General features: G+C 37.9%; 1 protein-coding gene across 1 annotated transcript in view; it reads left to right on the forward strand.

The window, feature by feature from the left end:
* The window catches only part of ABI3BP (ABI family member 3 binding protein), a 263,443-nt gene that overhangs the window by 164,369 nt on the left and 76,761 nt on the right, over nucleotides 1-22,313 (forward strand). The window contains exons 26-43 of the mRNA XM_060150668.1: nucleotides 1,047-1,106; nucleotides 1,913-2,008; nucleotides 3,350-3,382; nucleotides 4,177-4,260; nucleotides 5,228-5,287; nucleotides 6,124-6,207; nucleotides 7,380-7,439; nucleotides 10,274-10,333; nucleotides 11,147-11,230; nucleotides 12,519-12,578; nucleotides 13,384-13,455; nucleotides 14,613-14,672; nucleotides 15,452-15,535; nucleotides 17,353-17,409; nucleotides 18,443-18,502; nucleotides 19,152-19,232; nucleotides 19,837-19,896; nucleotides 22,060-22,134. Of these exons, the coding sequence (XP_060006651.1) occupies nucleotides 1,047-1,106; nucleotides 1,913-2,008; nucleotides 3,350-3,382; nucleotides 4,177-4,260; nucleotides 5,228-5,287; nucleotides 6,124-6,207; nucleotides 7,380-7,439; nucleotides 10,274-10,333; nucleotides 11,147-11,230; nucleotides 12,519-12,578; nucleotides 13,384-13,455; nucleotides 14,613-14,672; nucleotides 15,452-15,535; nucleotides 17,353-17,409; nucleotides 18,443-18,502; nucleotides 19,152-19,232; nucleotides 19,837-19,896; nucleotides 22,060-22,134 (1,230 nt within the window). The remainder of the gene's footprint in view (nucleotides 1-1,046; nucleotides 1,107-1,912; nucleotides 2,009-3,349; nucleotides 3,383-4,176; nucleotides 4,261-5,227; nucleotides 5,288-6,123; nucleotides 6,208-7,379; nucleotides 7,440-10,273; nucleotides 10,334-11,146; nucleotides 11,231-12,518; nucleotides 12,579-13,383; nucleotides 13,456-14,612; nucleotides 14,673-15,451; nucleotides 15,536-17,352; nucleotides 17,410-18,442; nucleotides 18,503-19,151; nucleotides 19,233-19,836; nucleotides 19,897-22,059; nucleotides 22,135-22,313) is intronic.

The raw sequence follows: 22,313 nt of genomic DNA on the forward strand, positions 1-22,313 counted from the left end.
AGAGTTTTTGGTGATACGATATTTTAATGTTACATTTAATCTTATGGACTTGAAAAATAGAGACACTATTTTAAAACCAAGGAGTCATAAGTCTTAATTTTATACCAATGTGTAATTCAATCATTTCAGAATATTAGAGAATTAGAGGAATCCTGTTTATTCAGACAAAAGTTGAATTATTACTTTTCAGACCTTTTTCTTTTTTCTTTTTTCTTTTTTTTTTTTTTTGCGGTACGCGGGCCTCTCACTGTTGTGGCCTCTCCCGTTGCAGAGCACAGGCTCTGGACGCACAGGCTCCGGACGCACAGGCTCAGCGGCCATGGCCCATGGGCCCAGCCGCTCCGCGGCATGTGGGATCCTCCCGGACCGGGGCACGAACCCGCGTCCCCTGCATCAGCAGGCGGACTCTCAACCACCGCGCCACCAGGGAAGCCCCAGACCTTTTTCTTAATCATCTCTGTTCCTCACTTGAATAGTTATCTCCCAAGTATCCATTTGAAATAAATGAATAAATAAGGACAAATTGTAGCAAAGAGTATCACCTTTATTGTGGAGAAAGGGCACAAGGTTATCTTTTGCATAACTGTCACAGATCTCCAATAATCAGACTGATTAAGAACATTTTTAAAAATTCTCACCACTACCACCATTTCTCAAAAAAATATATGAATAATGGTGGTGAAAACCTTTCAAATACTAACAGAAGTTTTCATAATAATTTTTCAGAGTAATTTAAAATACATATCAGACAGCTAAGAGATTTTTTTGGAGCCAAGTTTCCAATACAGCTGCAATCAGATAATTAAACACCAAAAAACCTACTTTTCATTGGCCTCACAGGGATGCAAAGTGCAAGGGGTATGGCTGTTTTGTGAGATAAATGGGTACCAGAGTATAGCCAGTTATTACGAACTAATACTCTTTTTCCAGAGTTCATAAATGCTTTTTAAACATTACAGGATTAAAAGGATTCATTTTCAAGATAATTTTGTTTCTTTTCCTATGTTTCTTAAATCTCCATTGTTTATTGTATTGCTTTTGGTCAGTTCCTGCCAGAGACATTGAACCTGTAACTCTGAGAACTGAGGCTCCTTGGACAACATTAGGTAACGACCTTTGATGTCTTCAGGCAAGAGCATTTTCTGTTCATGGTCCAGTCAATTCCATTACTATGTTGGTCAAAGGGTTTTCTCTTCTGTAAGATTTTTTCATCATCCCTTTTTGTCACTCAGCTATATTCTTTCATTTTGAACATATTGAAGATGTTTAAAATAAGTCACTTGGTTAGAATATAAGCATCTCTGAAGCTAGTGCAGAGTATCTATCACCCACATTATCCAGCTTTCTTAAAGCTTTACAGAGCCAGTGGTTCTGCTGAATTCCAAACGCAGTTAGGAGTCTCTGCCCTATGAACATCAGGTATAATTCTGTGGCCATCAAAAGAAAGTTGTTTTAAGATATTCCAGGCATTTTTATGGTCTACCAATGATTTTAAGAAATGAGATGTGTTTAGTCTAATAATGTTTAATGGGATGTATGCCTAAACCAAGTCATTTCTAAATATAATCTCCCCAAAGCAGGTGAGCCTGTGTCCCTCTCTAATGCGATGTAGACATGCTGTGCTTCTGACGTCCCTTGGATCAGGGTTCTCTTTGAAAATCTGATACCAGCAATAACAGTAAAGTTTTCAGATAACTAAAATAATGTTATATGTTCTTTCTCAAAAGAACTGTCAGCAGACAACCCCCCACAACTTTTTTTTGGCATATGGATGACAAAGAAAATTCCAAACCCCAGAGACAAATTTCTCAAGACTCCAGAAAATCTAGCAAAATTTTATAAAACCTAGAGCCATGTATCATCCTTTTTTTCTGGAGTCATAAGACAACATTAACCAGTTTCCTTTCTTCAGCTCCAAAAACATCACAAAGAACAAGAAAACGTCGTCCACGTCCACGTCCCAAACATAAAACCACGCCGAGCCCAGAGACACCTCAGGCCAAACTAGGTAAATATGTGGTTCCTGGTACCTGTGGAACCTTGTTGGATGTGATACTGTGGTGGGAGTGTAACTCTCTGCCTAGTAACCCTGCGATCCTTCAGGATGGATGCCCAAGTTACAAGTGCTCTAGTCAATTCATGTGACTTCCTCACGCTACTTAGTATCTTCTTGGTACCTTGTATTTGCTTCTCTCACCATTCGATTACATTTTCTCTTTGATTCTGGCTCCGCAAAAATGTATCTAGTTGAGTATCTAGCCTATTTAGTTCAATTAGTCTCATATTTAATGAACTGCCACATTAGCATTTGTGAGGAATAGTTTAGAAATAACAAGGGACTTGGCTTCATTGAGGGAGGAAGCTGCTCTTGTGTGAAACTGTTCATATGCAGATAGAAAGGAAAATGGGCAAAAGCAACATATTTATTGAGTTTTACCAACTGTTAGTTAATTCTTAGAGAAGTGAAAGATCCATGGGGGTGATAAGTGTCATGTGGACCTTTGAAATGTGTATAGTTTGTAGATTTGTTGGAGGGATGAGCAGGAATAACAAACAGAAGCTGGAAGGTGCCATATGTGTGGATGACAGCAGAAGGATAGGACTTGGAAGTAGAACTTGATTGTGAGAAAGGAGAAGGGCAATGTTTACTTGGCTGGTGCTCAGAAATTGTGGTCAGCAGTGCTACTTTTAGATGGGTCTGTGAAGAGGACCTGAGTGCCTGACTTCAATGATTGGATTTGAGCCACTTGGCTGCAGCGTACTCTCCAGTCAGCCCTTTTCTGTCCTGATAACAGAGAGATGAACTGACAAGTTTTGTAGACTGAATGACCCTTTGTATCTTGCTCTTTTATATGGCTTTGTTTGGACAGAGGTCTTGGTCTTTTACCAAAGCGGACTCTTAACAAAAAGGAGCGTTGTCTATTTTGGTTATTCATTACCAATATCTGCTTAAATATATCAACAATTGCCTCTATCATGACATAGATGTAATTGTTTGTTTTCCAGTATATTGTGTTATAAATTATACTTTCACATTCTTTTCTTACAGTTGTTAACCGTAATGTTTTTAGACAGATGCCTAAAGATTTTTCTAAGCAGAGTTTTCCATTATATTATCAGATGATATAAAAAGCAATACTTGTAGGTAACCATGTAGGGATAATAAGGGTATAACCATTTCATAATATCATATATCTTTGTACCCTCACCTTGGAACTTTGAAAATTTTGCTTTCTGGCCGTAGAACCACACTACCCTAGTGAAGTTCATTTTCAAGAGAATTTGGTGACTTTTCTTATGTGTTTAACAATTCTTTTTTTTAATTGCTTTCGATCATTTCTTGCTACAGACCTTGAACCTGTTACTACTGGGACATCTTTAGGTAATGATCCTGTACATCCTTCAGCAAGTGCTTTCTTTACTTGTTGTCAGACTTATCTATGTTCTGTAGAGACAATGATGTCATAATTTATTGTCATCCTATTGCTGTGTTCATCTTAAAATATAAAAGGCTTTCTAACATTAATGTGTATAAACTTTAATTCAACACATCTATTTGCTGCATCTCCCAGCTTGTAATTGCATCATGTCAATCTGAGTCTCTGTTTAAATAGTACTGTTTGTTAGAGCTGGGGGCTAAATGTGACTCTCCATAGATTCTTTATTTAGACCACCAATATAGTGTCAATTATGATACCATGAAGTTTCTTTAAGCATCTTACTCTCTATATTTCAAGTTCTACATAACTTTTTTTTTTTGCTTTATTGATGTTGCACCTAATTTTGTGTAATTATTTTAGTAAATTACCAAGTGGAAAATTTGCCCAAGACTAGTTGTTTTAAATTATAAGTGAATAGTATAGGATGGTTTGAACTTCTCTCATGCTTTCACAGTTTAGCGTGATTTCTCATTAGGGACGCTTTCAAGAAAATGATAGTCCCTCATCTTCATTTCTTAAACATAATTATAATATTTTTAATCTCTAGAGAATTCTCAATTATAAAAGAAAACCTGTTAATATATTAAAGGATAAAATTTTAAACCAAAGTAACAAAGGTGTCTCCACTCAAAAGAACTCTGGCAAGTTTTAGAAGGCTTAGAGCCCGGTTTTATCATCCTATTCAGAGGTAATGGAGTCACCAGCACTATAATAATCCTAACTTTTCTTCCTTCAGCTCTAACAACAACAAAGAGACCCCGTCGTCCACGTCCCAAACCTAAAACCACGCCCCATCCAGAAGTACCTCAGACCACACTGGGTAAATATGCAGTTTCTGGTTTAAGGAATCCAAGCATTCTACCCCAGCTGGGACCCTGAATTCTGTGCACATAATTGGTACTTGCCTTATATATCTCTTAAGAGTAAACACTATTCTTCTTATTAATCCCTTCTATATCCCCATAACCATATTAGCACCTGTGAGACAAATCAGAAGTAGGAATTATGCTTTATTTCCCAAACATTTTGTACTATAGTTGTAAACAAAAGCTGTTCCTGCATAAACAGGTAGAAAATAACATAGGGCAGCATGTGTATACAAATGTAAAATAATTTCTGAAATAGTACAAATGATATATGCTAGAAATATAGTAAATATTTGGAGCAGGAAAAGATCCAGGATAATTAGGGGAAAAAATCAGTGCAGAATTTGGATGAGTGAAGGGTTGAGGGAACAAAGGCTGATAAACAGGGAATGTGCTGAAGGAAGCTGGTGACCAGACAGAGGATGACTTGTTGATAACACTCCTGTTGAATGGGCCTCTATAGGATGAAATAAAGGGGACTGGGATGTCTACTCAAGAGCTTAAGTTTGATCCAGTGGGCTTCACTGATCTTACTTCTACACAGGACCATGCTTTTTCTATTCTTAGAACTGAAGATGCTTAGTTTAATATGATACCACAAACTGAGAGGTTGTTCCTCACCTTATTATATTAAATGCCACTCTCTTCACTAAGGACTTAGTGAGTATGGTCTCAGCTTCTTTTTGGCTCTCTGTTCTATGTGTGGTGGGCAGACCCTAGGGTGAAGCCCTACTCCCCACCGCCTCTACCTCTCACCTCCCACCCCTATAGTTCCTGCCTCTTGGTTTTAAACTTTTGTGTAATCCATCCTTGCCCTTCCCTTTTCCCCTTTGAAGCATTATTTTTACTGTTAAGATGAATTTTCTGACATTTCATGCACTCACAAAAATCTCTTTGATTTCTTTTCTTACTTTTGATCAGTTCCTGCCACAATCCCTGAACCAGTTACTCTTAGGACCGAGGCTCCAGGGACGACCGTAGGTAATGACACATTATGTCCATAAGCATCTGCTCCTACTCATTTCAGACCCATTTCGCCACTGTCATAACCACAAGACACTGTGTCATCCTCTGTTGTCATTACCACAAGACTCTGAGTCATCCTCTGTTGTCATTCAATTACTTCCTAATATATTGAAGAGTATTAAAACAACTCATTTGTTATTCAAAGAATCAAGTATGAACTTAGCTTAGTATACATATCTGTAAGGCAGTGCGTTTGAATTTGTGGCATCTCATCCCTATGTAACCTTTTAATCACATTCTGTGTTACTGAGTTTCAGACACTATCAATGGGGGTTAGGGGTGGGAGTGTCTGTCCTTGATCCAAACTGAGTATAGTGTCACAGCCATTATGGTGTGACGTAATTCTTATGCAGATCTAAATTCCTATATTTTTTACTACGTGCACGATTTTGTTTTTATTTTGCCATTTTAGATAATGATAGTCTTTTTTCACTAAGGAGTGAAATAGAAAATATGTCCAAGGCTAGTAAATTGAAGTTACCAGCACCATCATTAGTGTAAAGTCACCCTACCCCTTCCCCACCATCACAATAATTCAGTAGGTTTTTGGAAATTTTTTCATTCCAAAATCCCTTCTGAGAATATCCTTGATATATCAACTCAGGTTTCTGTGTGATTTTTGTTTTTCACAGTAATATAAGTGATAAAAAGAGGCAATCATCAAATACGGACAAATGTTTCAAACTCAAAAGAAAAATTTCCTGCAATTCAAGAAATTATAACAACTATAATCCTATCCACAGCTTCTGAAACTAAAAACACTCTATTAACCTGAAGTTTTTTTCCTTTAGCCCCCAAAGTGCCTCAGCGAACTCATCATCCACATCCCAAATCTGAAACCACACGGAATCCTGAAACACCTCAGACTGAACTGGGTAAATGTGTAGATCCTGATTGAGGAATCCTGCAGCCCATCCCTGTGAGGTCTAGAGAAAGTGAAGGGGCAAGTCAGGGCCAGCGGCCACTTTCACTCCAGAGCAGACAACCAGAACACAGTCGGACAGGTCTTAGGGGGTAGCCAAATTCCTTCCCCTTTGTGAATTAGAATCTTCTCTCTAAATGTCTATTTCATTGGCTTCTCATTCAATTCTATCCATCCTTTATATATTGAATGTGTGTAGTGGACTGAAACAGCTATAGGTCAAACATATATTTGGGCAAATAGACTATTTCTTGGTAACTATTAAAGTTGTATAAGTCATAGTACAGATCTAAGGCAGGAGTTAGCAAATATTTTCTATAAAGGGCAAGATAGTAAATATTTGGGGCTTTGTGGCCCCAATAATCTCTGATGTATAGTTTTCTTTTTTCCCTTTTTTTTTTTTTTTAACAATCACTTAAAAATGGAAATGGGCTATGTGAAAACAAGCCATGGGCAATGTTTGGCCTATGGGCCATAGTTTGTGAACCCCTGGTTTAAAGAAACAGTCAGGGTGGGCCAGAATAGTTAGGAAGGGCTTGAGCATTGAAATCACTATAGATTTGGATGGCTGGGGCGCGAGAGGGTGGGGTGAAGAAGTTCAGAAGACAGGACCTGTGTGGAGGCCAGCGAGAGGAGACAGAGGCTTCTCGGACCAGTGAAGGCTGTCAGCTTCTAGGTGCTGATCAGAGCATTTTATTGAAGCTGTTGTAGCTAAATGGGCTCAAAGGACCAGCTGAAAAGGAATTTTTACTCTTGGACTTAGGAGTTTGGGTTTCATGTAAGAATCTGCATTATCCATACATGGTAGGCTTTCCCGGGCATGAGACAGAAGGATACAGCTGAACCACAGGCTGAATGGCTGCCCTTTATCTTGCTCTCTTAAGTACCCCAGTTGGGCAAAGCTTGTTGTCTCTTTCCAAAGATGAGTTTCTAGCAAGATGGGGAGGGTCTACTTTGGCACATTACCTAGACTAGGATCATCACAGAATGAGAAACTTCAGGGACAGTTATCTGAGTACAGAGACAATCCTTCCTGAGTGATAAACTGGTACCCGAGTGCAGACACACCATATCCCTCTGAGACTGTATAAATGTTTAACATTTTTTATTATTATTTTTGGTCAGTTCCTGCCACAGTCCTTGAAGCAGTTACTCCTATCAAAGAGGCTCCAGGGACAGCATTCGGTAATGCCACTTTCTGACCTTCAGCAAGCACTTTTTCTGCTCAGTGTCAAACTTCTGCCCATTCCCCTCTGTTGCCATTTAGTTACATTCTTTACCTTGTGAGTTAAATGTGCATAAAGCAAGTTACTTCTTATTCTAAAGAGAGTCATCCCTGGATCTAGTTTGGGATTTCTTCCTGCCCTGTAACTTAATTAAAATTTTTTTCAGTTAAAATTTTTTTCAAGCCAGTTTGCTTTTAGCTCAACCAGAGTTCTCTGTTAAGGTAAATTTCATGTATTTATAAGAGTGCCTGATCCTGATCTATGCTAACCAGGCTGTGACAGGGAAGTTTCTTTATACATCCTTTATACACCTGCCTTTTTTATCTGCCTGTTTTTTTTTTTTTTTGCGGTACGCGGGCCTCTCACTGTTGTGGCCTCTCCCGTTGTGGAGCACAGGCTCCGGACGTGCAGGCTCAGCGGCCATGGCTCACGGGCCCAGCCGCTCCGCGGCATGTGGGATCCTCCCGGACCGGGGCACGAACCCGTGTCCCCTGCATTGGCAGGCGGACTCTCAACCATTGCGCCACCAGGGAAGCCCTATCTGCCTGGTTTTTTTGTTGTTTTGTTAACATTTGGGTAATATGTTTTTAGTGAATTGTCTAACAGATAATGTGATCAAGGCTAATAAGTTTAAATAGTAAGCCCCATCCTTAAGGTGAATCTGACTCCCCCTTAATCTCCACCATAGCTTAGAAATGATTCTTAACCTTTTTAATGCAGTCAGGGGACTCTAGGAGAATGTGTTAAAAGATACCAATCTTGACTCTCTGAATTAATAATTCATTTTAATGTGTCAACTTTGTCCCCAAAGTATCTTCAATAACAAAGGAAGATACAGTAGCATAGTAGGGCCAAACTTTTCACACTAGAAAGAAACATTTCCTGAAACTGAAGAAAATCTATCAAGCTTTGGAAAATTTAAAGAAGATTCTGTTCAAAAACCTGTAAGTTGCAGAAGCTTTAAAGTAACAGAAACTTATCTTTTTCTACTTCCAAAAACATCCCAGCGGACATGTCATTCACAACACAAACTTAAAACCACTCCAAGTTCAGATGCAGCAGAGATTACACCAGACAAAAGCAGGGCCCTTGGCTTAAGGAGCCTGGCAGCCTGTCACTGGTTGAAAATGTAAACCCATATACTCCCTAGTGAGGGAACCATGAAGAGTCCTTGCCCCTTCAGAACTGGCAAGGAGTTCATGTTTGGAAGAGACATAACCTTCTCTCCAATTCTGGTTAGTAAGAGACATGTTATACTTCTCAGTCTGCAGGTTAGTTGAGCACAAACGCTTTTCTTGTATGAAAATCCTAGAGGATGAAAACAGGGCAGGGTGTTTTTGCAAATTCAAGATTTTTCTTAGGTATACAAACATTAAGTGTAGACTGATTATAGTGGCTCTTTTTTTTAAATGGAAATATATATATTTTATTTTTTAACGCACATATAATCCAAAATGGGTGCTTTTGATCTTTAGTTCTTCCCTAACTGGTGATGGAGGGACCCCAAATTCTCTCATCTCATACATCTATAGCAAGTCTTAAAGAAGCGAAAAATCAACGTGGGCTTCAGTAGAGCAGAGAAGGAGTTTGGGCCTTGACGTCGCATCAGAATTTGCACAAGTGGATAGGTGAGAGTGAACAAGATGAAAACATAGGATATATAGAGAGGCAACCAGAGGGGGCAGAGTCCCTGCTTCTTCTAAGTGCCAGGCAAAACATTTTTGTTGGTGATGATGCATTTTAATGACACTAGTTGAATAAGGCTAGTATTGTTCTTAATGAGCATCAGAAGTCTCTTCTTCCCATACTTGGATAGTTTTCCCTGTACTGAGAGTGGACAGGTGCTTTACTGGATGCCACAGACTAAGAAGTTGCCTCTTACCTAGTCTTCTTGTCTGGACAGAAGTCACAAGATCTTTCCAAAGCTGAGTTCTCAGCAAGATTATCAGAACAGTTTTTGGCTATTTGTGTAATGGCTGCTTGGTTATTTAGGAACTTCTTCTGCAACCATAATTTGATAAACATAGTAGATATTTTCTTTATTCAGCATCCACAGAAGTACAGGTTAGTTTTTCACGTGCTTCTTGAGGGTTGTTAGAAACATACTTAAGTAAAAGCCTAACAATATCCTAAAGTCTACCATAGCAGACTCAGATATTCAAGCACTAACTACGGGAACTTTCCCTTTTGTGGTGCTAAACAGAGACCAAAGGTAATGACTATCTCATGAGATGAAGAAGTCCCTAACTACAGTTTGGCCAAGTCTGAGCACAACAATTGATTTCCCTTTCTATTAGTCTGCTGGGGCTGCTGTAACAAAATACCACAGACTGGGTGGCTTAAACAACAGAAATCTATTTCTCACAGCTATGGAGGCTGGAAGTCTAAGATCAAGGTATCAGCAGGTTTAATATGTCGTGAGGTCCCTCTCCTTGGCTTGCAGATGGCTACCATCTTATTGTGTCCTCCCAGGGCCTTCTCTCTATGTGTGAGCATCCCTCTGTCTCTCCCTCTCCTTTATAAGGACAGTAGTCCTATTGGCTTACAGCCCCACCCTTATGACCTCCTTTAACCTTAACTTCATCTTTAAAGACCTAACTCCAAACACAGTCACATTGGGAGTTAGGACTTCAACAAATGAATTCTGAGGAGAAGCAATTCAGTCCATAACACCCTTCATTCAGAAATTAAAAAAAAATATTCTAGAGGCAATGTTACACTGGCAAGATTCATTTTGACATGAATGTTGTAGCTCTTCATACACATTTTTTTAAAAACCTCTTGTTTATTCAGTTCCTGTTACAGACCTTGAACCTGTTACTTTTACAACTGAGACCTCTGGGACCACATTAGGTAATGACCCTGTGCCACTTGCCTAGATCTTTTGCTGCTCCTTGTACAGTCTGTTCAGTCTCCATCCTCATCACATGGCTTTTCCTCTTTCACGAGATGACCACTATCATCCTGCACTGCCACTCGGCCACTGTCTTCACTTGAAGAGCCCTGAAGCCTCTTAAAAACAAGGTTCCTGTTGTTTTTAGGAGAGCAGGCATGAGCTTAGTTCAAAACGTTTACCTGCCACGTGGGGCATTTGAAATCATCACATCGCCTTGTGCTTCGTTGAACAGTGTTCTGTGTTAAAGCTGAGTTTCAAACAAATTGGGATCTATTTCCTCTCTAGGCTGATCAGCAATAACAGCTACTCTTAAGCTCCTTTGCCATCTAAGTTTCTAGATTTTTAAAAAACTATTTGCATGGTATGTTTGTTTCTTTGTTGGTGTTTTAAGTAATGATGTGTTTTATTACTAATTTGACAAATAGGCAATTATCCAGATCTGAAGTTAGGGTCTCACTGTGACCCTAACTTCCCCTCCCCTTGCACCAGAACTGGTCCTTCTCATTTTTCCCCCAGTGAGGAAGTTCTATGAGTATCTGATTACAAGTGCTAATTTTCATGCCTTGAATGAGTAATTTGACTGTAAACATGAGTTTGCCTCCAAAGTACCCTCAACCTTAAAAAAAAAAAGATGCATTGGCATAAAATGAGTAAAAATTTTAAACTACAAATTCATGGAACTTTAAAAACTCTAACAGGTTTTGGAAAAACCTCTCCTCAGTACCCAGAGCCATACAATATAGAATAACATAAGGCTTTCCTTTCTTTAGCTACCAAAGCATCAAAAAGACCTCGTCGTCCACGTCCCAGACCTAAAACCACACCAAGCCCTCAAGCACCTCAGACCAAACCGGGTAAATGTGTGATTCGTTGGTTTAAGGGTGAGCCATAGTAACCTGTCCAATTGAGGACGCAAAGCAGTGCCAAGCTCATATTCTCTCTAAGCATGAAGTCATGAGGCATCATCAGTAATGTCTCCTCTACCAGGTGTTGAGGAGAACATGACTGGGTGAGATACAGTTGGTGCCAGAATACCATATTCTTTTTATGTGTGAGTCTTGACATACATTTAGTATAGTTTTTACTATAAAATTCCAGTTTTACTTTAGCAAAGCCAATATATTACGTTCAAGTAAATAAACAAATTGTAAGTACCTTGCAAATTCCTGGACCAATATTGCCAACTGTGGGTGATATGCCAGCTGTGGGAGACATTTCATTTCTAAAACTGTAAAGTTGAGAATATGTTTGCATGGTACAAGGGAAAAGATCAAGGTGGACTGGACTTGGACCTTGGACCTTGGGCTTTAGGCCCACTACAGGATTTGAATGCATGGAGGGAAATGTGACCCAAGGCAGAAGAACCAGAAGTGTGGTGGTTGGGGGTACCTAGAACAGACTGTCCTACTTCTCATGGTCAAAACCTGGCTGTTGATGATGCTACATTTGGATGGATCCATCCAGTCATTTGAAAGAGGATTTTGAGGACCTGGTTCAAGAGCTTAGATTTGATAGAGAGACATCAACAGTCTTTGATTTCCACTTTTTCTGGGCTTAGGCCAGAGAGATACTCTACTGAGTATTTCAGACTGAGTAACCATCTTTATCCTGCTCTTTTATTTGTCATGGTTTGGACAGAGGTCTCAGACTCTTTCCATAGACAAGCTCTTAGCAAGACCAACACCGTCCACATCAATGATTAATTTTTATATCTGTTTCAAACTTATAAACTGTCTATTGTATCCATGTTTACTTAAACACAGTAAGGGCTTGTTTTCAGCCTCCATAGAAGTACAGGTTGATCAGATTTTTTTAAAGACAGTTTCTTTTTTCAGTGTACATTAGGTAAATGCCTAAAAATATTTTCCAGTGCAGAGTTTTCCATATCAATTAGAATCCATTAGTTAAAACCTAGGAGAATTTCATGTTGACTCAAGATATTTCCAGGGATAAGCCTAAGACTGACCATGACTATCGTTTGGCCAAATGTTCAAAGAACAATCCTCTACTCCTTCTCTGTTTTTTTTTTCTTTGTTTCTGTAGAAGGAATGATATATAAGCAAGTTTTGTTGGGGTGTGAATGTTCTAACTTTTCATGTATTTTTAAATCTCTTTGGTTTACTGTATTGTTTTTTTGGTCAGTTCCTGCTACAGTCCTTGAACCTGTCACTCTTAGACCAGAGGCCCCCAGAACAACATTAGGTAATGATAAACTGTGTTTTCAATGAGACTTATCCTGCTTGTTGTCAGACCCAGAGTTTCATCTTGCTCCATGTAACAACAGTTTTATTCTTTGTGGCCATTCAATTACATTCTTCTTAAAATTATGAAAACGCTTAAATTACCTGTTCTTTTTAATAGAACTAGTCATGTGTGACCCTACTTTAGGATATTTATTTGCCACGTAACCTGTTTGAAATTGTGTCATTCTGTGTTTTATTCCAGCGGTGCTTGTGGTAAAACTGGTTTTCAAACACATCCCAATCTCCCTCTTATCTAGACAGATAAAGTCATCAACAGCTCTCATAGGGCCAGGAGGATCCATTCATTGCACATCTACATTTCTACCTTTTTTCTATTTGCATAGTATTTTGTTGTTTTGTTTCCATTTAGGTAATAATACGTTTTTATTTTAATAGTTAGAACATGTACGAAAGATTGGAAGATTAAATTATAAACTTCAGATTGAGTATGACTATTCTTCATTATCCATTAAAATTTAGCAACAGTTCTTAACCTTTTTGTTGCCCAGTCAAGCTGCTCTATGAGACTTTGATTATAATTACTAATCTTTATTTCTTATATTAAAAAGTGATTTTTGTCTTCAAAGAATCTTCTTTGGTAAAAGAAGATATAAAAGGAGTTATGTATGTGACAAAAATCTCAAACTAAACAGGCAAAAATCTAACAAGGTGTAGAAGATCTAGAGTCATGTTTTTTGCCTCCCGTAGCTTCCAGAACCATGGCTGATGTAGTTATGTAATAACCCAAGAATTTCTTCCTTCAGCTTCCAAAACATCACAACAGACAATTCATCCACATCCACATCCAAGTCCTGAAGTACCTGAGTCCAAACCAGGTAAACTTGTGTTCCTGGTTTAGAGTCCCAACAACCTAACCCAGCAGGGTGTTGAGTAATCCCAGTTTTGGGGAGTAACCAATACGCCCCATGAGAGTAAAGATACAACTCGTATTAAGCTGCAGTTCCCACTGTGGAGCTGGCAAGAAGAGCACAGTAGGGGGAGATCTGTGGGGCAGCTGAATGCCTCTTGCTTCCTCTGTAAAATCTTTGTCACTGTGCATTTTATTAAATTCCATTTATCTCTTGAAAATAAAGCTTCTTGTGAAAAATTAGGCATATTCAGTTCAAATTGACAAACACTAAGTGCCTTCAGTATCCTCCAAGTTGTATACCTCTAAAGATGCTAATGTATCAGATGTGGGAGACATGTTTTAGTCCTCAAACCTGCAAGACAGTTAAGAACAAAAGCATTTCCTTTGTAAATAAAATAGAAGATGGCATTAGGCAGCATCTATGCAAATACAAGAATGATATTTGGGTGCTACCAACAAGATGTGCTAGGGACATAAATATTTGGAGCAGGGAAAGATAAATTTACAAAGAGTGGAGCCTTGAAATCATCCTAGTACATAGATGAGTAGAAAGATGGAAAGGAATAAAATCAGAAAGAATGGATATAAGTAGAGACCAACCAAAGGAGAAAGTCTAACTGTAATACTAGTATAAAGGATGTCTGACTTCAAGGTGGTAGTCAAAGCTTTTCTAGATCTTGATTGGTCCATGGACTCCCATGGTGGAGATCTTTAGGCACCTGATGAAGCAGTTGAGATTTGATCAAGTATATATCAGCAAGCTGTTCTTTGCTCATGAAGGCATGTTCTTTCTTCGCTTAGTCTGGAGGGATACCCAATTTGATTCATCATGCTGAGGCCTCAGCCTCTTTCCAAAGATAAGTTCTTAGCAATACCCACACATCCCACTTTGGCTTATTAGTTAGAATCAGATCATCAAAGAAGGAGGAATAAGGAAATAGGTACCTGACTGAGGTATGGCCAATTTTTAGGAAATCAACTTTTACTCTTCTAGTTTAAGAGATTTTAAAAGTTGCTATGTAGTTCTAGAACCTATATTATACTAGTAAGATCCTTTTTGAAGTAAATATTTTGAGTTTATTTAAAACAATCACTTGGTTTATTTTTAATACTTTTGGTCAACTCCTACTGCAGACTTTGAACCTGTTACATTCAGAACTGAGGCTTGGGTGAAAACACAAGGTAATAACACATTGTGATCCTCAGTAAGTGCTTTTTCTTATTGTCAAACTCATTCCATCAACATCGAAGCTACAGGTTCTTTTGCTTCATAAAGCTACATTGTCATCCTCTGTTGTCACTCCATGATATTCTTCATCCTAAAAGAATTGAAGTCTCTGACTCTTAAAACAAGTTATCCCTTGTTTTTAAGAGAGCTGTGCATGAACCTAACTCAGGTCAACTGTTATACATGTAATCATCTGAAATTGTTTTTGTCATCTTGTATGTTTTTTAACCAATGTTTTGTAAAAGCTGGGTTTAAAAAGCAATTCTCTTGACTCTAACGACTATTATGGTGTCAGGGAGGGTTCTTTGTGGATCTAAAGGTCTACTGTTTTTTTTAACTGTGATATTTGTTCTTTAACTGACATTTTAGTTAATGACATGGTCTTACTTTAGTAAACTGTCAAAGAGTTTGTACCTGGCTATCACCACTACCATAATATTTTAGCAGTGATTCTTATCCTTTTTATTCAAGCAAGAGTTCTATGAATGATTCTTCACTTCTTGAATTATTCTTCGCTATTATAATTGACTCATTGCCAATGAACTTTAACTTGTAAAAAAAAAACCATACTATTATAATAAGGGTGAAAGTTTCCAATTAAAAAGTTACAAAGACACATTTCCTAAAATATGAGGAAATCTAATAAGTTTTAGGAAACCTAGAGCCATGTGTCATGCTACCCATAGCTTCTGAACTACAGACTCTATAGTAACTGAAGGTTTTCTTTCTTCAGCTCCTAAAACATCAAAACGGACCCGTCGTCCACGTCCCAAATCTAAAACCACACCAACTCCTGAGGCACCTCAAACCAAACTGGGTAAATGTGGGTCTCTCGTTAAAGGACTGAGTCCTTGCAGCTCTTGGGAGTCTGGGTTTGATGCTAGTAGTGGGAGTGATAGCCGCTGTGAGCCCCATGTGGGTAAAAGCACAAAATGACCTGCTGCTGCTTCCCCATTAGCAAAGGAAAACATGATGGGGGAGACGCGCCTGGCAGCTGAATTCCCTGTGCTTTCTACACAAGGATCTACTCTTTTACTATGTGTTTTATTTGCTTTTTCTTATTCCATTCCATTCTTCTCTTAAAGAAAAAAATGTCTTAAATAGAACCAAGCATTTTTATCTCAAGAGACAAACACGAAGTGCCTTCCATCTCCCCACAGCCCATCAAGACCTGTGAGGATATCACAGAAGCTGGCGGCTTGTTTTTACTTCGCAGTCTGTAGTAGAGTCAAATTCAGAACCTGCCTCAACGTGAAACATTAAAAGATTGAACCAAGGCAGTGTGTCTGTGCAAACTGAGCTGTTTTTTTTTTTTTTTTTTTTGGTATGCCGGCCTCTCACTGTTGTGGCCTCTCCCGTTGTGGAGCACAGCCTCCGGACACGCAGGCTCAGCGGCCATGGCTCACGGGCCTAGCCGCTCCGCGGCATGTGGGATCTTCCCAGACCGGGGCACGAACCCGTGTCCCCTGCATCGGTAGGCGGACTCTCAACCACTGCGCCACCAGGGAAGCCCTGAGCTGTTTTTTGTAGGGGTTATAAACATCTCTGAGCTGAAAGAGAGAAAAGTCTGTGAAGGACAGGAATAAGGAGTTGGAAAGAGGTTGGGTCTTAAAATCATGGAGATAAACAGACAGAAAGTAAGGTGTAGAGACCAACCAGAGAGCACAGACTTCTGGAATAAGGGAGGTTCTGCTTCCAAGAGGTGATGAATAGTACTGAGTTTGGGTGGGTCCATAGGAGCAGTTGAAGAAAATCCTTGAAAGTATGACTCAGAAGTTTGGGTCTGACCCTAGAAGCATCAGTGATCTCTTCTGCAACTGTCTCTCCCTCCTATCTAGGGTACGGAATTTATGTGATTAGAGCAGAGAGCTGCTCTACTGGGCATCACACACTATATGTTCTTTATCCTGATTTGCTGAGTGCCTTTGCCTCAAACAAGGTCTCAGCCTATTTCTAAATATGAGCTCTCAACAAGATCTACAAGATTCACTTTGCTTAATTCTTTTCTATGGCTCCTTTCAAACACAAAAGCTATTTATTGTATCCATGCTTATTTAGACATGCTATTTTCTTTCTTTTCTTCCAGTTTTATTGAGATATAATTGGCATACAGCACTGTATAAGTTTAAGGTGTACAGAATAATGATTTGACTTACGTACATCGTGAAATGATGACCACAATAACTTTACTTAGTTTAATCCATCATCTCATGTAGCTACAAAATTAAAGAAATAGAAAAACAGATATTTTTCTTCCTTGTGATGAACCCTTGGACATGCTGTTTTCTTAAAGCTTCCACAGAAAAGCCAACTGCCATAACAGTTACATAAGTATATATTTGGTAAAATGTTTAAAGTTTCCTAGGTCAGTCTTCTACAATGATTGGAATTAGGTACTTATACACCTAGGAGAATATCATGTTGACTTTATTGAGATATTTATCAGTTTGTGTAGGCTGTGACTATCTCATAAAGAAAGTTTACCTGGCTTTAGGTGACCAAATCTTTAAATATCAAGTATGCAATTTCAGAAAAATAATTTCAAATTGTAATATACCTATTGAAGCACTATTATACTGGTAAGATTTAATTTGCTGACTTTTCACATGTGTTTATTTCCTTGCTTTTGACTAGTTCCCACTGCAGATCTTGAACCTGGTACTTTTAGAACTGAAGCTCCAGAAATCGTGGGTAATGAGAATGCGTGTCCTTCAAATAGTGCTTTTCCTGCTCATTGTCATACCATTGTAGCCACAGGTTCTCCTGCATCTTAAAACCATTTCTATACCCTCTGTTGTCATTCCATTACAGTCTTTACCTTGCAATTTTGCTACGTTCTATGTCAGGTTATCTGTTGAATTTAAGAGAACTGTGTGTATACTGATTTCAGGATGTCAAACTGCTATGTAACCACTCAATGCTGTGTCATGTGATCACGTGCATTTGCTTAAACAGCATTGGCTATTTTAAGCTTCCTTTCAAACATGAATTTCCATCTATCCCTTATTTTCATCACTTGCTTTTTCCTCATCAATTGTGGAAATACCATGTTTTTTTGATTGTGTTACTTTTTATTGAATTTGTATCTATATGATTATATTGGTAGATCTCTTGTTTCAAGGAATGATGTTTTTAGTTAATGGTCAAATTTTTGAATGTGCCTGAGTCTTGAAGGTTTAAATGATGGGCTTTTGTGATAGAGTAGGCTGACTCTTCCTCCTTCTCTAACAGGGTTTGACGGAGTTTCTTAACTTTTATTGAATCAAGGACCACTTTGAAATTTTGATGAACACACTCCATTTGTTACATTGATCCTTATACTTTCAAACATATGAGCTCATTATTGTACCCACGATTATTGAAATAGTAGACATTTATGTCAACTTGTATAGAAGTACAAATAGACTGATAAATGCTTTTTCCAGTAGTTAGAAAAGTATATATTATATAAATGTGTAAAACGCTTGTCCAGCAGAGTCTTTCATGCCAGAATCAGATAATCAAACATGTAGAATTTCTTGTTGACCATAGTGATATTGAGCAAAGTGCAATGGTGTACCTATTTTATGAGATTAATTGATATTCACCACAATTTGGTCAAATTTGCAAAGAACAAGAGTGTGTCTCTTTTCTCTCAGTCCTGAAGCTTAACAACTGGCTTCTGCAATTAGTCTTCAAGTGAATTTTTAAAATCTCTTTGGTTTATTTTATTATTTTTGGCCAGTTCTTCCTACAGTCCTTGAACATGTCACTCCTAGAACCAAGGCTCCAGAAACAACGTTAGGTAATGATATTCTGTGTTCCTCAACAATTTTTTCCTGCTCATTGTCAATCCATTCTGTCATCATCATCATTGTAATAACATTATCACCAGCTTCATAAGACTATCTTGTCATCCTCTGCTGTTCTTCAACTTTATTTTTCTTCTTAATAAGAGTATGGAAGACTCTAAAAAGAAGTTACCTGTTGTTTTTAAAAGCTATGCGTGGACTTAGATCAAAATGTCTGTCTACCATGTAATCTTAATTGAATTTGTATCATGTACTTTTGTCTAAACAGTGCTCACATTTAAAGCTTAGTTTCAGACATGGAAATGTCTATGTCTTCTCTAGACCAATTAAATCATAACAATTTGTATGGTTCCATGGATAGGGGGGCATATTTAATTTCTTAGTGTGAACTTACTATGGTTTGATGATAGTCCTTACCTTTTTTAGACATTTACAAGACTCTTCATTTCTTGACTTAATTTTATGTGCGAGTTTTACCTCTGAAGAATCTTCAGTGATAAAAGAATTAACAAAATAGGCAAACATATTTGCATCTTTAAAATATATGTCTTAAATTTCAAGGAAATATAACATACTTAGAAAATCTGGAACCTTATTTCCAAAACCACCTTCACTAGAGTAATCCAACGTTTCTTCCTTCAGCTCCTAAAACATCACGAGTTCGTCGTCCACGTCCCAGACCTAAAACCACATCAAGCCCTGAAGCACCTCAGACCAAACTGGGTAAATGTGTTATTTCATGGTTTGAGGGGTAAGCCCTAGCAGCCTGTCCCAGTGGAGTCCCAAAGCAGTGCCTCCAATGGGAAGTAACAGCCTTCATGTTCCCTAAGAGTCAAGGCATTGAGGTGTGGTTAACAGCTGCTTCTTGGGTGAAGTTCTTGGTCTCTCTTATTTATAGCAAGATTGGCATAGTCACTCATGGTTATTTATTGCTATATCTACATTTAAACACGTTATCAATTTATTATAGCTGTGAGTACATAAACATAGGTATTTTTTTCAGCTTCCAAGAAATGTAACAAGTTACTTTCACATATTTTTTTGTGTATATTGCCTAAACAGATTTTCCAAAGCTAGCTTCCATATGAGAATCAGAAAATCAAACACCTAGGAAAGGCTCATGTTGACCATACTAAGATTCATAGCAGAGTTCAAAGGTTGTGCCTATCTTCTGCAATGAATTATTCCTAGCTACAGAGACTGTTTGCTTTCTATGAATGCAGAAGTTTAAAAAAATTGTCATTTGAAACTAATGTTTTGAAAGAAAAATTAAGACTTTCTATGTGTGTTTAAACTTTCTTGTGTTCATGTTGTTGCTTTTGGTTAGTTCCTGCTACTAGCTTTGAACCTGTTATTGATAGCTCTGAAGCTCCAGAAACAACATTAGGTAATGATTTTTGTGACCTCATTAAATGCTTTTACACTCATTAAAAACTCACTCCATCACTGTCATGGCCAGAGTTTCTCCCGCTTCCTTCAAGTGCTATTGTAATTCTATTTCATGCTTCATCTTTTACGTAGTCAGGATTCTTAATTAAGGTGCTACCTATTGCTTTTAACAGTTGTCCCTGGATCCAGCTGAGGAAATCTATCTTCCATGAAAACCCCTTTAACATTTCATTATATGATTTCAGTGAAGAGTCTGAAGTCCAAATTGTTTGCCTTCTATTTGGTATTTGGATCTATAAAATGATAATAATTAAGTACCATGAAATTTCTCCGAGCAACTTACTTTCTGTAAGATTTTTGTGATATCCTCATTAATCTCTTCCTATTTTAAGGAATGAGGTTTCCCTGTTATATTAAATTACCAAAAACAAGTTGCTTCCTGGAAGTGTCAATTCTAGTGAATCTAAGTTACAGGCTCCCCCATCATTGATGAACTTGACTATTCCTTATTCTCCACAACAGTTTAACATTGGTTCTTAACCTTTACTAAGTAGGAATCTCTCTGAGTATCTAATTATACACATTAATACCTATATCTTTAAATTAACAAATTTTGGTCTCTAAAACACCCTCAGTGATAAGGAACAAATTAGATTGGTAAAGTAAAATTTTTCAAACTCAGGCAATAAACTCAAGAAAATCTAATATTTTACAAAACATTGGTACAGGTACAATGCTGTTGATGGTTTCTAGACCTACAAATACAATACAACTCAATATTTTCTTCCTTTAGTTTCAAATCATAGGGGAAGAAATCCTTCTCCTAAACACTAAATTTCCCAAAGCTTCACAGTTTAAAAATCAAGAAAATCTATGGTTTTCTGTTTAAGGAGTCCTTCCAGCCTATTGCAGTTGGGCCCCAAGAGTGACAGTGATGTGGCTTGCTAACTTGCATTTCACACCTCTGTGCCCTCTAACAGAGAAGGTAGAATCTCTACAATTTCATGTGGACAAGAAGGTTCATGGTTGGAGATTTATATGGTAGCCAAATGCATAAGGATTCTCTCTGGCAAAAGATGCATCTTATTCAATTCTCTTAGCATTCTATTCCATTCATTTCTTTTTAAAATAGCATTGCTTCTTTGTCTTAGGTAAACAACCATTTCCTTGCCCTCTGTGGTCCCAGCACCACATTAGCAGTTGAGTAGGGTAGGGTGTAGAGCAGAGGAAGAGATCAAAAGTAAGGGCATGTTTTACCTCTTGAATAAAGTACAATATAATTGTGAAGAAAACCTGTTCTTGAGTTTTTCTTAGATAGAAGATAATTTGCTTATACAAAAGCAGCTTGTTTGGTAAAAAACTTTAGAAAGAAAATACTTAAAGGAGTCAAGGATCTATGTGGGCTGATAGAGAATAGTTGAGCTTTGAAATTAAGTAGGATTTGAATTAGTGGTTGGAATGGTGGGAACAGCAAAATAAAGAAGTTTTGACACCTATTGAGGGTACCCAAGGGGGTGGTCAAACTGGAACATAGAATAAAACACTCCTAGATGATACGGAACATTTTGTTAATGATACTGTAGGAAATACTTAGAAAGCCCTTGTGGGAATATAGATTCAGATACAGTAGTCATTGAGAACCTCAGTTTTTCAAATAGGCTCTTCCTTTTTATAGAAGGATAATTAAAATCAGGGATCAGCAAATCAGCAAATTTTTTTATGTGAAGAGTTAAATAGTGAATATTTTAGACTTTGCAGACCATTCAGTCTGTCACAGCTACTCAATTCTGCTGTTGTAACTTGTAGGTAACCAAAGCCAAGATGTAAGTGATATGTAAATATGCCTTAAATCATCTTAGTTTGTAGGTGTGGCTGTGTTCCAATAAAACTTTATTTGAATTTCATACCATTTTTACATGTCATAGATTATTACTCTTCCTTTAATTTTTTTCAATCATTTAAAAATGTAAAAATCACTCTTAGCTCACAGGTCGGGAAGAGGGCTGGATTTGGGAGGACCATAATTTGCCAATCTCTGCTTTAAATAATGCATACTCTGCATTGCCTCTCCATAACCCTGTGATTCTGAAGGTCTATGTGTTGCTACCTGTGAAATAAATTATCCATAATTAGTTTGACATCTTAGACCCTCTTCTTTCAGCTCCCACCGAACTGCATACTCTTATTTTGAAACCAGTGACATCACCAAGCCTAGAAATAACACAAAGTCAACCTGGTAAATAGATTATTTAATGTATCTGGTACACCATGAGCTTCAGGGGGCATACCCCAAATGTTGTATTTCCAAATATTAAAAAATACAAAAGAATACACATTTAACAACTCTGTATATTGTACATGCTCCTTCCATGATTGCATACTGGTGTAAATTAGTAATACATTATTTCATGTTAA

Source organism: Lagenorhynchus albirostris, chromosome 5, assembly GCF_949774975.1.
Source record: "Lagenorhynchus albirostris chromosome 5, mLagAlb1.1, whole genome shotgun sequence".
Lineage (NCBI taxonomy): Eukaryota > Metazoa > Chordata > Mammalia > Artiodactyla > Delphinidae > Lagenorhynchus > Lagenorhynchus albirostris.